The sequence below is a fragment of the Furipterus horrens genome, unplaced genomic scaffold (assembly GCF_987537825.1).
Source record: "Furipterus horrens unplaced genomic scaffold, mFurHor1.1.pri manual_scaffold_5, whole genome shotgun sequence".
NCBI lineage: Eukaryota > Metazoa > Chordata > Mammalia > Chiroptera > Furipteridae > Furipterus > Furipterus horrens.
In genome coordinates this window covers 180,447,018-180,459,201 of record NW_028327175.1, presented here as the reverse complement: position 1 = coordinate 180,459,201, position 12,184 = coordinate 180,447,018, and the positions used below count along the sequence as shown (strand labels likewise).

At 42.9% G+C, this 12,184-nt stretch overlaps 1 protein-coding gene across 4 annotated transcripts in view; it reads left to right on the top strand.

Annotated features, from left to right (window-relative positions):
• Nucleotides 1-3,012: 3,012 nt before the first annotated feature.
• The window catches only part of SEC31B (SEC31 homolog B, COPII component), a 33,386-nt gene continuing 24,214 nt past the window's right edge, over nucleotides 3,013-12,184 (top strand). For 3 of the 4 annotated variants that reach the window (XM_090278406.1, XM_090278408.1, XM_090278405.1), the window contains exons 1-4: nucleotides 3,013-3,172; nucleotides 4,414-4,501; nucleotides 4,585-4,671; nucleotides 4,977-5,100. In XM_090278406.1, coding sequence (XP_090134532.1) covers nucleotides 4,492-4,501; nucleotides 4,585-4,671; nucleotides 4,977-5,100 — 221 coding nt within the window. In that variant the 5' untranslated portion in view covers nucleotides 3,013-3,172; nucleotides 4,414-4,491. The remainder of the gene's footprint in view (nucleotides 3,173-4,413; nucleotides 4,502-4,584; nucleotides 4,672-4,976; nucleotides 5,101-12,184) is intronic. The other variant, XM_090278407.1, reaches the window with a different exon arrangement.

Here is a 12,184-nt window from a genome sequence, read left to right as displayed (position 1 = left end):
TAATTGCCTTCAAGTAGTTACCTAGAAGAGGAGACCGGCAATTAAAAAACAAGGTGAAAAGAATTTAAGAGGTGTGATTTGAGAGAAGAGTGCACTAAAATGATGTCCTGCTTGACTTTTTGCCTTTGATTCAAATTTCTTTCAGAGCACTTCATCAATGACACTTCTGCCTTATTCCCTAATTCAAGGTGTTGCCTGAGGTTGTTATCAACCGTGTTTATTTTTCCTCAGGTCTCATCTACTGTTGTGCTAAGAAGTTCAAGAAATATTTAGGGAGTTCTTAGTACACAGAGTGGGCAAGCACAGACAGCGCTCTAAACTGCCTTCTGTTTTGACTTGGAAATGCCCATCTACGTGAAAGGAAATCCAGGGTTGTGTTACAATTACTTGGGGGGTTGTCATTAGGTAACAGGCATGCCCTGACCAGTGTGGCCCAGTTGGTTGGGCATCACCCCGCAAAGTGAGAGGATGACAGTTTGATTTTGTGTCGGGGTGCACACCTGGGTTGCGAGTTCGGTCCCTGTTGGGTTGGGGTGCACAAGATAGGCAATTGATAGATGTTTCTCTCCCTCCCTTTCTTCCATCCCCTCTAAAAATAAAACCTTTTTTAAAAATAAAAATAGCCCTGGCTGGTAATGCTCAGTGGCTTGAGCGCTGGCCTGTGAACCGAAAGGTCACACCCCATTTGGGGGTGTATGAGAGGCAACTGATGGATGTATCACACATTGATGTTTCTCTCTACTCTCCCTTTCTTCCCCACTCTCAAATAAATAAAAATAACCAGCTCACTATCCTTGGAGAATATCAGGCAGGAATACGGTAGAATTCATGCATTAAATGGAAGTTTTGAATCAAACTTAGATGTAAGATCTTCAGCTGCGTATAGGACCTTTGTATTGAGAAATGCCGTAATTCCCTCAATGAACATAAGACATATGGTCTTCTCACCTCCCCCTTCAACTACTTTTGTCACAAAAGTCTGTGCAATTTTCCTTTATAAACATTGCCACTATATTCAGGCTTTCATCATGTGATACCTGGGTTCTGTTAGTCTCCTAATTTGAGTCCTCTGTTCTTTCTGAGTGAATCCATATTACTAGTCTTAAAATACAATCTATATCTTATTGCATCTGTACTCATAATTTTCAATAACTCCCAATTATCTGAGTTGAATTGGTATTTCACAATCTGTAACCAGCCCACTCCCCTACTATAGCCTCTTTCATTCATGGAATAGGAAATGGCAGGGTGAGTATTATCAGGTTGGGCCACTTCCTCCTGGCTGAGACATTACCTATGTTCCAGCTCCAAGGAATAACACCTGTCTCCTGTCCCTGAAACCTTCCAGGAAGCCCCTGGTCTACGATACCTTGCCCTCCACACACCTATTTAGCCTTTAGTTCAATCAATAGCACTGGGCACCAGCTGTTGCTGGGGCTACTGTATGTCAGCTATTCTGGCCTCAATTGCTTTTTACCTTTTCATTTAGGGTTCTATTGAGAGCCCCTGGAGATAGGGTCAGCTCTTCTCCGCTTCAATAAGTAGGAAATGAATTAGTATTTTCCCTTTTTAAAGGCTGGCTCCGGACCCTAGCTCAAATAGAATAAACCAGAACTTACTGGTGGTTAAGATCTGACCCATAGTGGCAGAACTGCGCAATCATAGGACAGGTGAGGGAGGCCTATTAAAAGCTATCGTCCTATTGCATCCTCTCCAGGGTACGGCCCGGCGGGGCTCTCCGCTCCCAGCTCCGCGGCGCTGTGAGCTGCGATGCCCTGCGGGCCGGACTACTTTTGGCCCTCCACAGCCGCCGTCCACAGCGCCCGGCAGAGCCCCGAAGCCCTTTGAGAAGTCCGGCACCGGCCCGCCGCGCCTGACCCCTGACCTGAGCTCTCCCGGCAGGTTGGTTTTCCCCGCCGGTCTGGTGCCCCCGAGAGCAGAGACCGGGCTGGGGACTCGGAGCACCGTGCCTCCCCGGGGAGAGCGCCGGGGAGCACGCCCTCTGGAGATACCACGGCCCACCCGGGCTCCGGCCAGGGTGCCTCTCACGGCCCCCACTGCGCCCTCCCTCGCGCTGGATCCGGCGCCACCTGCAGCGTGTGCATTTCTTTAGCGCCGCTCTCGCGCCTTCCCATCTGCCGTGGGCCCGAGGTCCGCTCCGAGTCCCTGCACCCTGGAGGGGAGAGGCCGGTCACTATTGCTCCCCCGCGCGCCGCGCTTCGGGGAAGGCCGGAGAGAAGCTCTCCTGACCGCCCCCTATATTCGCAGTAGTCTGTTCAGCTCTTTGGTTGAAAGGTCATAGCTCTCCCACCTTCGGTGCCCCGCCCCCCGGCCTTTTGTGAACAGGCCTTCGCTGGGGGCATTTTTTTGTGAACAGATGTCTCCGAACAAAGTAGATTAAAAGCCAATTTTCCCAATTTATAGACTGTCAGGATTTAAAAACTTTATGGAGTTTAGTTTAGGCTAGTGTAATGATTAAAAGCATTGGGCTCTGTGGGCTCATAACGGCTCACACCTTGACCTACCCAGTTTTCTTCTTTGTAAAATGGGGATAATAATAGTACTTAGCGCATCGAGCCATAGTGAGAATTTAATTAGTAGTATTGCATGTCAAGTGCACAGTGCTAATAGCAGCTTTTACTTTTCTTAAGGGATCTTTCCCCAGAAACGTGAAAATGGTTTTGACCAGCAGGTGGCACCGGTAACTGTATAATGTGTAGGGAGCCTGTCAGAAGATTCCCGATGTAGCCTCAAGTGTTAAGAGGCCTGCTGGAAATCTTGCCTAAATTGTTCATCTTAAACGTTCTTCCAGCTGGAAAGTATATTAGATATTAAGTAAACTATATACTTCCTGTTTTTGTAAATTATCTGTAAATGACTGTGACTTGCTAAAGCAGGTTGCAGTAGGTCCCAAGTTTCTTACCACAAGTTGTGTTACTTTTATTTTTTTCCTTTTCTGCTGCTTTATGAGCTCATTGGGATGGTACCTTGAATGTGCATTAGAATTGGATTGGAAACCACAGAGTTAAAATGGATGTCTGCATTCTTTCAGCAAATATTATCAAGCTCTTATATGTGTCAGGCGTTGTTCTGGCACAAGTTACAGCATGATGAACAAAGCAGATACAGTGCTAGCTGTCGTGGAATTTACTTAGTGGATGAGAGCACCAATGTAAGTATAAATAAACATATGATTATAAGTTGCTAAGAAGAAAAAAAAATTAAGGCTGTTTTTGATTACGTGACTGACCTCTCTAAGGAGATGAGAAGCTGTGCCCAGAAAGATGTGATAAGGAGCCAGTTATGCAGACAATGAAAGGAAGAGCATTCAGAGTGTGAAGAGAATTTGCAAACCTCTAAGGTGGGAAAAAGCCAGGAAGTGCACAAAGGATAATGCAGCTGGAGTACAGTGAATAGGGGGAAAGTGGCAAGAGATTAAGTGGTAGGCTGGAGCCTTTGAGCAGGGTCATAATAAGGGGTTTGGACTTTATTCTGAGTGTCATAGAAGCCATTGAAAGATTTTAAGCATGGAATGCCAAAATCCTAGTTTTTATTTTAAAAGTTCACTCCTATGTAGAGAATGAATTGAGTAATGATATGAGTAGCAGGGAGATGACCAGTTGGAATATTATTGAAGAAATCCCAGTGAGAGATGATGGTATCATCAAATAGAGTGGTGGTGGTGGAGATGGAGAAAAGTAGACAGATTAAGATACATTTGGGAGGTAAAATCAGAAAGACTTAATGATGGGTTAGAAGGAAATAAGGACAAAGGAGGGAATCAAGGGTGATTTTCAGGTTTCTGGGTTGAGCAGTTGGGTGGATAGGGGTACCATTTACTGAGATGAAGACTATTAAAAAAGAACAGATTTGGGGAGATAAGATGTAGAATAGAGAATTCCATTCTAGACAGACTAACTTTTAGGTATCTGCTCTATCCAAGTGGAAATATTTGATTAGCAGTTGTATATAAAAATTTGGAGCTCAGCCGTGGCTGGTGCAGCTCAGTGGATTGAGCACCAGCCTCTGCATCAAAGGGTTGCCAGTTCAATTCCCAGTCAGGGCACATGCCTGGTTTGCAGGCTAGGTCCCTGGTTGGGGGCGCATGAGAAACAACCACCTACTGATGTTTCTCTCCCTCTCTTTCTTCCTTCCTTCCCCTCCCTCTAAAAAATAAATAAATAAATAAAATTGTTTTTTAAAAAATTGTAGCTCAGCGGAGAGATTTGTATTAGTGATATAAACTTGAGAGTTATCAGCATATGGATACTATTTAAAGCCAAGGTCACTGAGAGATTATCTGGTTTGATGATTATCATCACTATGGGGTCTGTTGCAACCAGTGTAATTGATTATCTTTTTGGACTTAAAGCACTATAAATCAATAATTGGGTAATTGAACTGTCCTTACAGATATACAGATGGTCATGTGTCATCCTGTGTTGCCCTGAGATGCCCCATCCCGTTATGGAGAGAAAGTAACAAGATCTCATGTCCACAGGTGCTCCCTGGATTTGGTCCTTAAGCTTGCTGGTTTCTATTTTCAGTGAGCTGAGGGCCATGTCAGTTTTCTGCCACCTATAGGTCAGACCATGAAGCTGAAGGAACTTGAGAGGCCAGCTGTCCAAGTGTGGAGCCCAGCCAGCCAGTACCCTGTATATCTGGCCACAGGTATGGTGATACTGAGGACTAGAAGCCATGGGGAAACTTAGTATGCAGAATCCTTTATTGCGCGTCAGAGAAAGCTTTAATCATGGGGTTGGCTCACAGCATAAATAAGGGGATATTAGGTGTTTTTTGGTACCTGGGGGCAGCCTAGACACCTCATGCTTTTTTTTGCAGTTACCATTTGAAAAAAAGGTATACTCAGTCTTTTCCTGTTTCTCCTCCTCTCCACTCCCTCACCATTTATACCTCAAATCCATGCATGTTTTGTTGCTCATTCGCTGCCTTTTCCTAACTTTTTTTGTGCCTAGGAACATCTGCCCAGCAGCTAGATGCCTCCTTTAGCACAAATGGCACATTGGAAATCTTTGAGGTTGATTTCAGGGACCCTTCTTTGGACTTGAAACTCAAGGGAGTCCTTTCTGCCTCAAGCAGGTACTACATCTGAAGGGCTGATGGGTATGCAGGGTAGATCCTGATGTAGACCCTGATGGGGAATCCTGGGAGTAGTGTGTGCTTCTCGGAGCTCATGAGGAGACAAGTGAGGGGAGAAGGACCTTCACCAAGTTAGAGAGAAGTTAACTCTGGGTTTATTTTGCAAAACAATTTTAAAAGCACATACTCCTTCTGGTCAGCAGCAGCAGTGTTAGGCAGAAACATGTGATAGAGATGCCTCACACAGGCCTGGACCCATGAGTACCTGATCTCTCTCTGAACCCAGAGATGTTGACTCCTTCCTCCCTTGGTTCTTGTGAAGATAAAAACCTTACACAGTATCCCCGTCTTCTGCCAAAGGGAGGAGAATGAATGATCCTCTCCTCACTGCGTTCAGGGACTGATTGGGTACTCACAGATTTCATGGCTCTTGGCAAGCATACAGGGTAGGCATTCACTTATTTGCATTCCCTGAGCATATATATACATGCCAAGCACTATGCTAGGGGCTCTGTATATCTTATTAATTCCTCAAAATGAGCCTAAGCAATAAATAACATTATTCCCATTTCATATAGGTGGGAACTAAAACTCTGAGAAGCTAGGATTTAAGTCTCTACCTGTCTAACTCCAAAGCCTACCTTCTTTCCATATTCAACTGCTCTTTTATAGGTTGTATAAAGATGAGGCTTACATTCTAAAGCAACGGTCTCCAATTTTTTTGAACCATTGGGAAAATATAAATATTTATTATATTCAAGTTATATATTTAATGTAAATAATGTACATTTGTTATTGTACTATTAATAAAGTGCAATTTATATAATTTTTTAGATTAAAAATATGTCTTTTTCTTATAACCAGAGAATTAAGTTGCCCATCCCAGTTTAGAATGCAGTGTGCCATTCTCTTGTGAATTTTTGGTTGAATCCAAGAGATTAGTTAAGATTTTTAGAAAGAAGTACCCTCTTCTTTATTTTCATGGCTTAATCTAATAATGAAGGTTAGATATTGCTCTCTTTTTCTTGAACCCCTGTATCACTTTATGACAGGACCCATATTTTGCAGTTTTTTACATATCTTTGTATTCCTGGTATTTGTACCTTCGAAGAGCAGGCACCGAAGGGTTTACCAATAGTGATGCCATATTCTCAGCCTCTAAGAAAGCAGTTCAGAAAAGGCCCCTTACAGGGGTGAGCTAATTCATCAATGCTTATACTCCTGGAGGAAGGAAAAGGGACAGTGGGCAAGGGGTCCTATTCTTGACCAGCCAAGCAGCAGTTTTAGTACAATAGTGGCTCCTTAGGCTTAGAGTTCTAAAAAAGAGGCAATATAATTGCTTATGAAACCTTGAAATTGAATCCTAAGATCCACATGGGCAGAGATTTTTTAATTTTATTCTCTATCACCTAGAACAATGCTTGGCATTAGGTACTTAATAAATATTTGTTGAATGAATGATTGATATAAGAAACTTCTGGGTTACCAAATTGAGCATTCTGTCCACCACTTCAGTTAGTTATCATTAGTCTTCAGGTAGTCTAAGAGCTTTTCAAGGGTGATGATCTGTTTGTTTTGCAGCCAGCTAAGTTGAAGGGCCCCTTTTTGAAATGTTGGTATTCAAGGTGGGAATCATGAACTTCACCTCATACTCTGCTCCACCCTGAAGGGATTTGTGGGCTGTAATCAAAATAAATAGTACAGTCAACACTGTTGACAGTATTTTATCTCTACTTTTTTCCCACCTCTGTAACTGTTTCTAAAGATTGGTTCTCATTCCCAAAGACCTAAGGGATTACCTTTGTACAGTCCTGTTGGGTCCTTTCTGAGGAAATCATCTTAAACACCCTAGGGTCTAAGACACCCACTTCTTTCTGTTCCAGCCTACGTTAGTTCACTTACTCAAAGTCAGTATCACAAGCTACTGACCAAGATGATCAGGGTAGATAGAGGGCTACCCGTCCTTTGCTTTATGCTTTTCTCAGTCTTGTCTTTTCTACTGCCTTCTGCATGACTTAGTGGAATGCACAGTTGTGTTGGGTCGCAGCCTTGATGAAAGCTATGTGACTGGGCAAATTGAGTTCTGTCAGTGGGCTCAGGTTTCCTCACTTACGTATAAAGGAGAGGCTTTACAAGGTGACTTCTAAGAACATGCTGAGCTCGAAATTTAGGTCTTAGTTTCTTTTTCTTTTCTAGCTTAGTCTCATTTCTTTTTCCCTTTATTTATTGTTTTAAAATGACTCCGTGTGTATCTTTATTATTAACTAAACATATACTTTTCAGAATCTTCCCCTTTCCTTTGCTTGCCTTTGTCACCAGACCCATGCCTCAACCACATTTGTATCCTGGAAATCCCCTTCTCCTCAGTCCATGATGTGTCAGAGAAATATCCATTTAGAAACACCTGACTGAAGAGAAATGTTCTGAAATACTGGTGTGGATGTAGATAAGAGACGGCCTCAAGCTATAAATAGCCTGAAGAGAGTGCATGGATAAATGCCACTGGATGCAATCTGAATCAATATGGATGAGCATGTGCACTGAAACAAGTGACGTTTGACTTGTTAGATGACTCTCACTCAAGAAGAAAGCATTCTGGGAGACTAATACATAGCTCCTGTGGCTGAATGATATCAGAGGCTTCTGTGTGACCTACTCTCCACCTCTGTCTACACTGAGGTTCTAGATCTCTGAGTGGCCTCTGTAATCTCTGTATGACCCGTCTTCTAGTTACATGGAGAAAGTAGGTGATCTATCCTCCAGTAGTTTTATCTCAGTTCTATCTTCTTTGGGAGCACTTTGACCTCTCTCTTGGTGCCTGTGTGAGGGACAACACCAAGCAGAAAAAGATCACTTTATATACTTCTCTTAGTTTTCCTATTTCTAAGACTTGTCTTCTCTCTAGAAGACACCAAGATCAGAGACTAGGGAAAGCATGTGCTTTGCTGTTGGACAGACCTGTGTTCAATTCCCAGTTTTTCTATCTACCCTCCTCTTAGGCATGTTATTTAACTTTTGTGGCCCTGTTTTCTCTGCTGTAAATTCAGGATATACAAAGTGGGAGACCCCCCCCTCCAAAAAAAACCCAGAATTATCTTCTGGGGGGCAGGCTGCTTATAGTACAGGCTTCCCCCGCTAGGTGAGTGTTCTAGGAACCCATCTGTATCAGTGTACTAGCTGGTGGTGTTGTGAGAGGCTGCATTCAGCTTCAGTGAATTTTTTTTGAAGACTCTTTCAATGAGTTTGCCCATTTCATGATGGGTGATTTATGAGTGCACCTGCCGACACCGTGCTGAGAGTTCAGCAGTGTTTGACCAACAGTGGCATGATTCCCATGCCCCACCTCCCTATTCACCTAATCTTGCTTCAGTGACTTTTTTTGTTTCCTTGGGTGAAAAAAGTCCTCTAAGGGAAATGTTTTGCCATTGTGGGAGAGGTGAAACAAAAAACCACAGAAGCACTAAAAGGCATCAAAACTGATGAGTTCAAAACTTTTGAGCAGTGGAAAAAACATTTTAATAGGTGTATTGCATCAAATGGAGAATACTTTGAAGGTGACTGAAGTTTAAACATGTAAGATCGAATATACAATTTTTTGTAAATAAATTCTAGGGCTTTTTTGCCCCCCCCCCCCATATAGTAGGCACATAATAGCCTGGCATGTACTATGCATTCAGAAAAGTAGTTCTTCTCTCAAACAGCCATTGCTCTACTCCACTGTCCTCATTCTCTAGCTTGGAGGACTGCCCTCCCTGTGACTTTTAAGGAAACCTGGAGTTCCTCATTTTTTTTGGACTGGATGTGGACAAACTCATTTTCACTTTAGTTCACTAACACAAGGCTGGGATTTTTCAAAAGGAATCTTCCTAAGAAATAAAAACAAAATCCAAAAGAAGTACAAAAATGATGGAAGCAAGTGTTTATACAGCACATATTCCTAATCATAAGCTTGGCCTCAGATCAGCTTAGCTGGTATGATATTCTGATCTCACAGGCTTTAGTTTATTCTCTTCAACTTTGTCTTTTTTAAAAAATCATTTTTTAATTTTTCAGTTACTGTTCACATGCATTATCATATGAGGTCTGTCCAGAAAAATTCCAGCCATTGTTAATATAACAATAGTTTATATGACATATATGTAACCTGGTAGCCAAGGGGAGTGGACTGGAATGCATATGCATGAACAATGATGACTTCACTGTACTAGTCATTGGGGGTGGTAAATGCTGTTGAGTGAGCACGTGTACTATGTGGCTGTTGCATTCAAAATGACTGAATGATGGCCTGTGAGCCAAGTGTCGCTGGTTTGATTTCCAGTCAGCGCACATTACTAGGTTGCATGTCAGGTCCCCAGTTGGGGGCACGAGTGAGAGGCAACCACACAGTGATGTTTCTCTCCCTCTCTTTCTCCTTTCCCTCTCTCTAAAAATAAAATAAAATAAATAAATAATTTTAATAAAATGACTGAATGAGTAGAGCAATGAAGCTGCATCAAATTTTGCGTTAAGCTTTAACATTCTTCCATGGAAACTATTCAGATGAGGCTTTTGGGGATGATGCATGAGTACAGCACAAGTAAAAGTGTGGCACAAACACTTCAAAGATGGTTGAGAATCTGTTGAAAGTGATCCATGTTCTGGAAGGCCTGCCACAAGCAGAACACCTGAGAATGTTGAATGTGTATGGGCTGCAGTCAACAGATTGGTGAGTGACAATGTGAGAATTAAAAGCTGATCTGGAGATTCCAAAAGCTACTGTGTCCGAGATTATGATGCAGGATCTTGGCATGAAACGTGGCAAAATTTGTTCTGCATCTTCTGCTACCAGAGTAGAAGGAACATCTTGCTGCAGTTGCTCATGACTTGATTCAAACCATTACCAATGAACCAGATTTCCTCAAGAAGGTCATAGCCGAAGATGAATTGTGGGTCTATAGCTATGATCCAGAAATGAAGGCCCAGTCATCCCAGTGGAAGTCACCTGGTTGTCCATGCCTGAAGAAGGCATGGCAGAGTCACAGCAAGATCAAGATCATGTTAACTGTGTTTTTGATTGGGAAGGTGTTGTCCTTCACGAGTATGCCCCTCCAAGGCAAACAATTAATAAGGAGCACCGCCTCAATGTTCTCGTTGGTTGAGAGATGCAATACAACGAAAATGGCTGCAGCTATAGGCAACTGGTAATTGACAGCTTCATCACGACAACGCACCTGCTCATGCATCACGTCTTGTGCAGAGTTTTTGGAGAAACATCAAGTCACCCAGGTGACTCAGGCCCCCTACACCCCAGATTTGGCTCCCTGCGACTTCTGGCTTTTCCTAAAACCAAAATCACCTTTGAGAAGGAAGAGATACCACACTGTCGATGAGAATCAGGAAAATACAATGGGGCAACTGATGGCGATTCCAACAAAAGATTTTGCAGAGTGTGTTGAACAGTGAAGGAGATGCTGGGAGAACTGTGTGAGGTCTCACATGCCTACTTTGAAGGGGCACCTATCTAGAATATTTCTTGTATCTTGTATCTTCTTCAATAAATGTCTCTTTTTTCATAGTACATAGCTGGATATTCCTGGACAGACCTTGACAAGTCTCCAGCCTTGTCTTTTCCTTTTCACCAGAAGCACAGCCATGAGCTGGTTTTAGGTCTGGTTCTATCTTTATGAAGTTCAACTTCTTCCCCTATTGTTGTAGACTGGTATGCAGTCTGATGTATCTAGCACAGTGGTTCTCAACCCTGGCTGCTTGTTAGAATTACCTAGAGGGTCTTGCTAAAAATTTAGGTTTGGAGGTTCTGTTTCTGGAAATTTACTTCACAAGAATCAAAGAACCTGTATTTAGGTGCTACCCCTCATTCTGTGATGTCCTATGGTCTCCATTGTTGCCATCATTATCCTGGGAACCGCTTTCTCTGAGAATTCCACCTGTATTCTTATGTTTTGAAAATTCCCACCTTCCCATATAAACTTTTCTTTCTGTGTCTTCCCTTTAAATCTCTTAGTTTGTATTTTCAGGCCAAGGCAAGCTTTCAGATTTAAAAATTTTTTATTTTTAAAGTATTCAGATATAAACAAGTTGCAGACTGGGACAATGAATAATCATGTACCTTCACTTAGATTCATCAATTTTAACATTCTGTCACATTTGCTCACATGCTCTCATGTGCTCTCTTTCTCTGTACACACATAACTATCTCTTGTGCCCTATCCCTTTTCAGAGCAGAGATGATTAACACACCTTGAGCCCACTGAATGATCAAGTTCCTGTCCTTGCTTGACTCATCCTAGGTCATCCCACTCTCCCAGGTGTTCTCTATCACGTCCTATTCGGGCTCCAGCTTCACCCTCACTATTGAAGTGGTTAATAATGTGAATGTACTGTCTACATGCTTACAGAAACAAAATCATTTGTCACACTCTGTGTTCTGCATTTCAGCCACTCTAGGGGGGCCTTCTTCTCAAACCCTTTGGTGACTCCCACTCCTTGAGGTCTCTGGCACCTTTTGCTCTGGTTTGTATGTTGTGAGGTCACTGCGCCTCTTCTGCCATTCCCATGTGAGTTTTTCACTGGCCATCCCCCGCCTCTGGTTCTTGTGTGACCTATCATGGGCTTCTCTAGTTACTCTGTTGGCTTGCCCTCTGCCAGCATCGACCTGTAGCTCCAGGATGCCATGGCAACCTCTTGAGCCAGTATGAAACATCTTCTTCTGCCCTATTAAAATCAGATGACCTTAGAAGACATAGCCTTTCTGACAGTAGCTGTAGAACCCCCATTTGTGTCCATTCTGCTGTTCTTTGTGTTTAAAATTCTATTGGGATGACATTCATTAATAATGTAAAATTTCAAGTGTAATTGCATCGTGTGCTCACTGCCCAAAGTCCATTCTCCTTCCGTCACCATATATTTGACCCCCTTTACCCTCCTTATCTTCTCCCCACCCCTTCCCCTCTGGTAACCACAATACTGTTATCATAGCTCTGCTGGTTTGCTTCAGATACTAACCTAGTCTGAACTGGTACTCAGCTTTTCACTTCTGGCAGATTGGCTCTGCTCTTATGACTGGCCAAACAGATTCCTGCCTGGT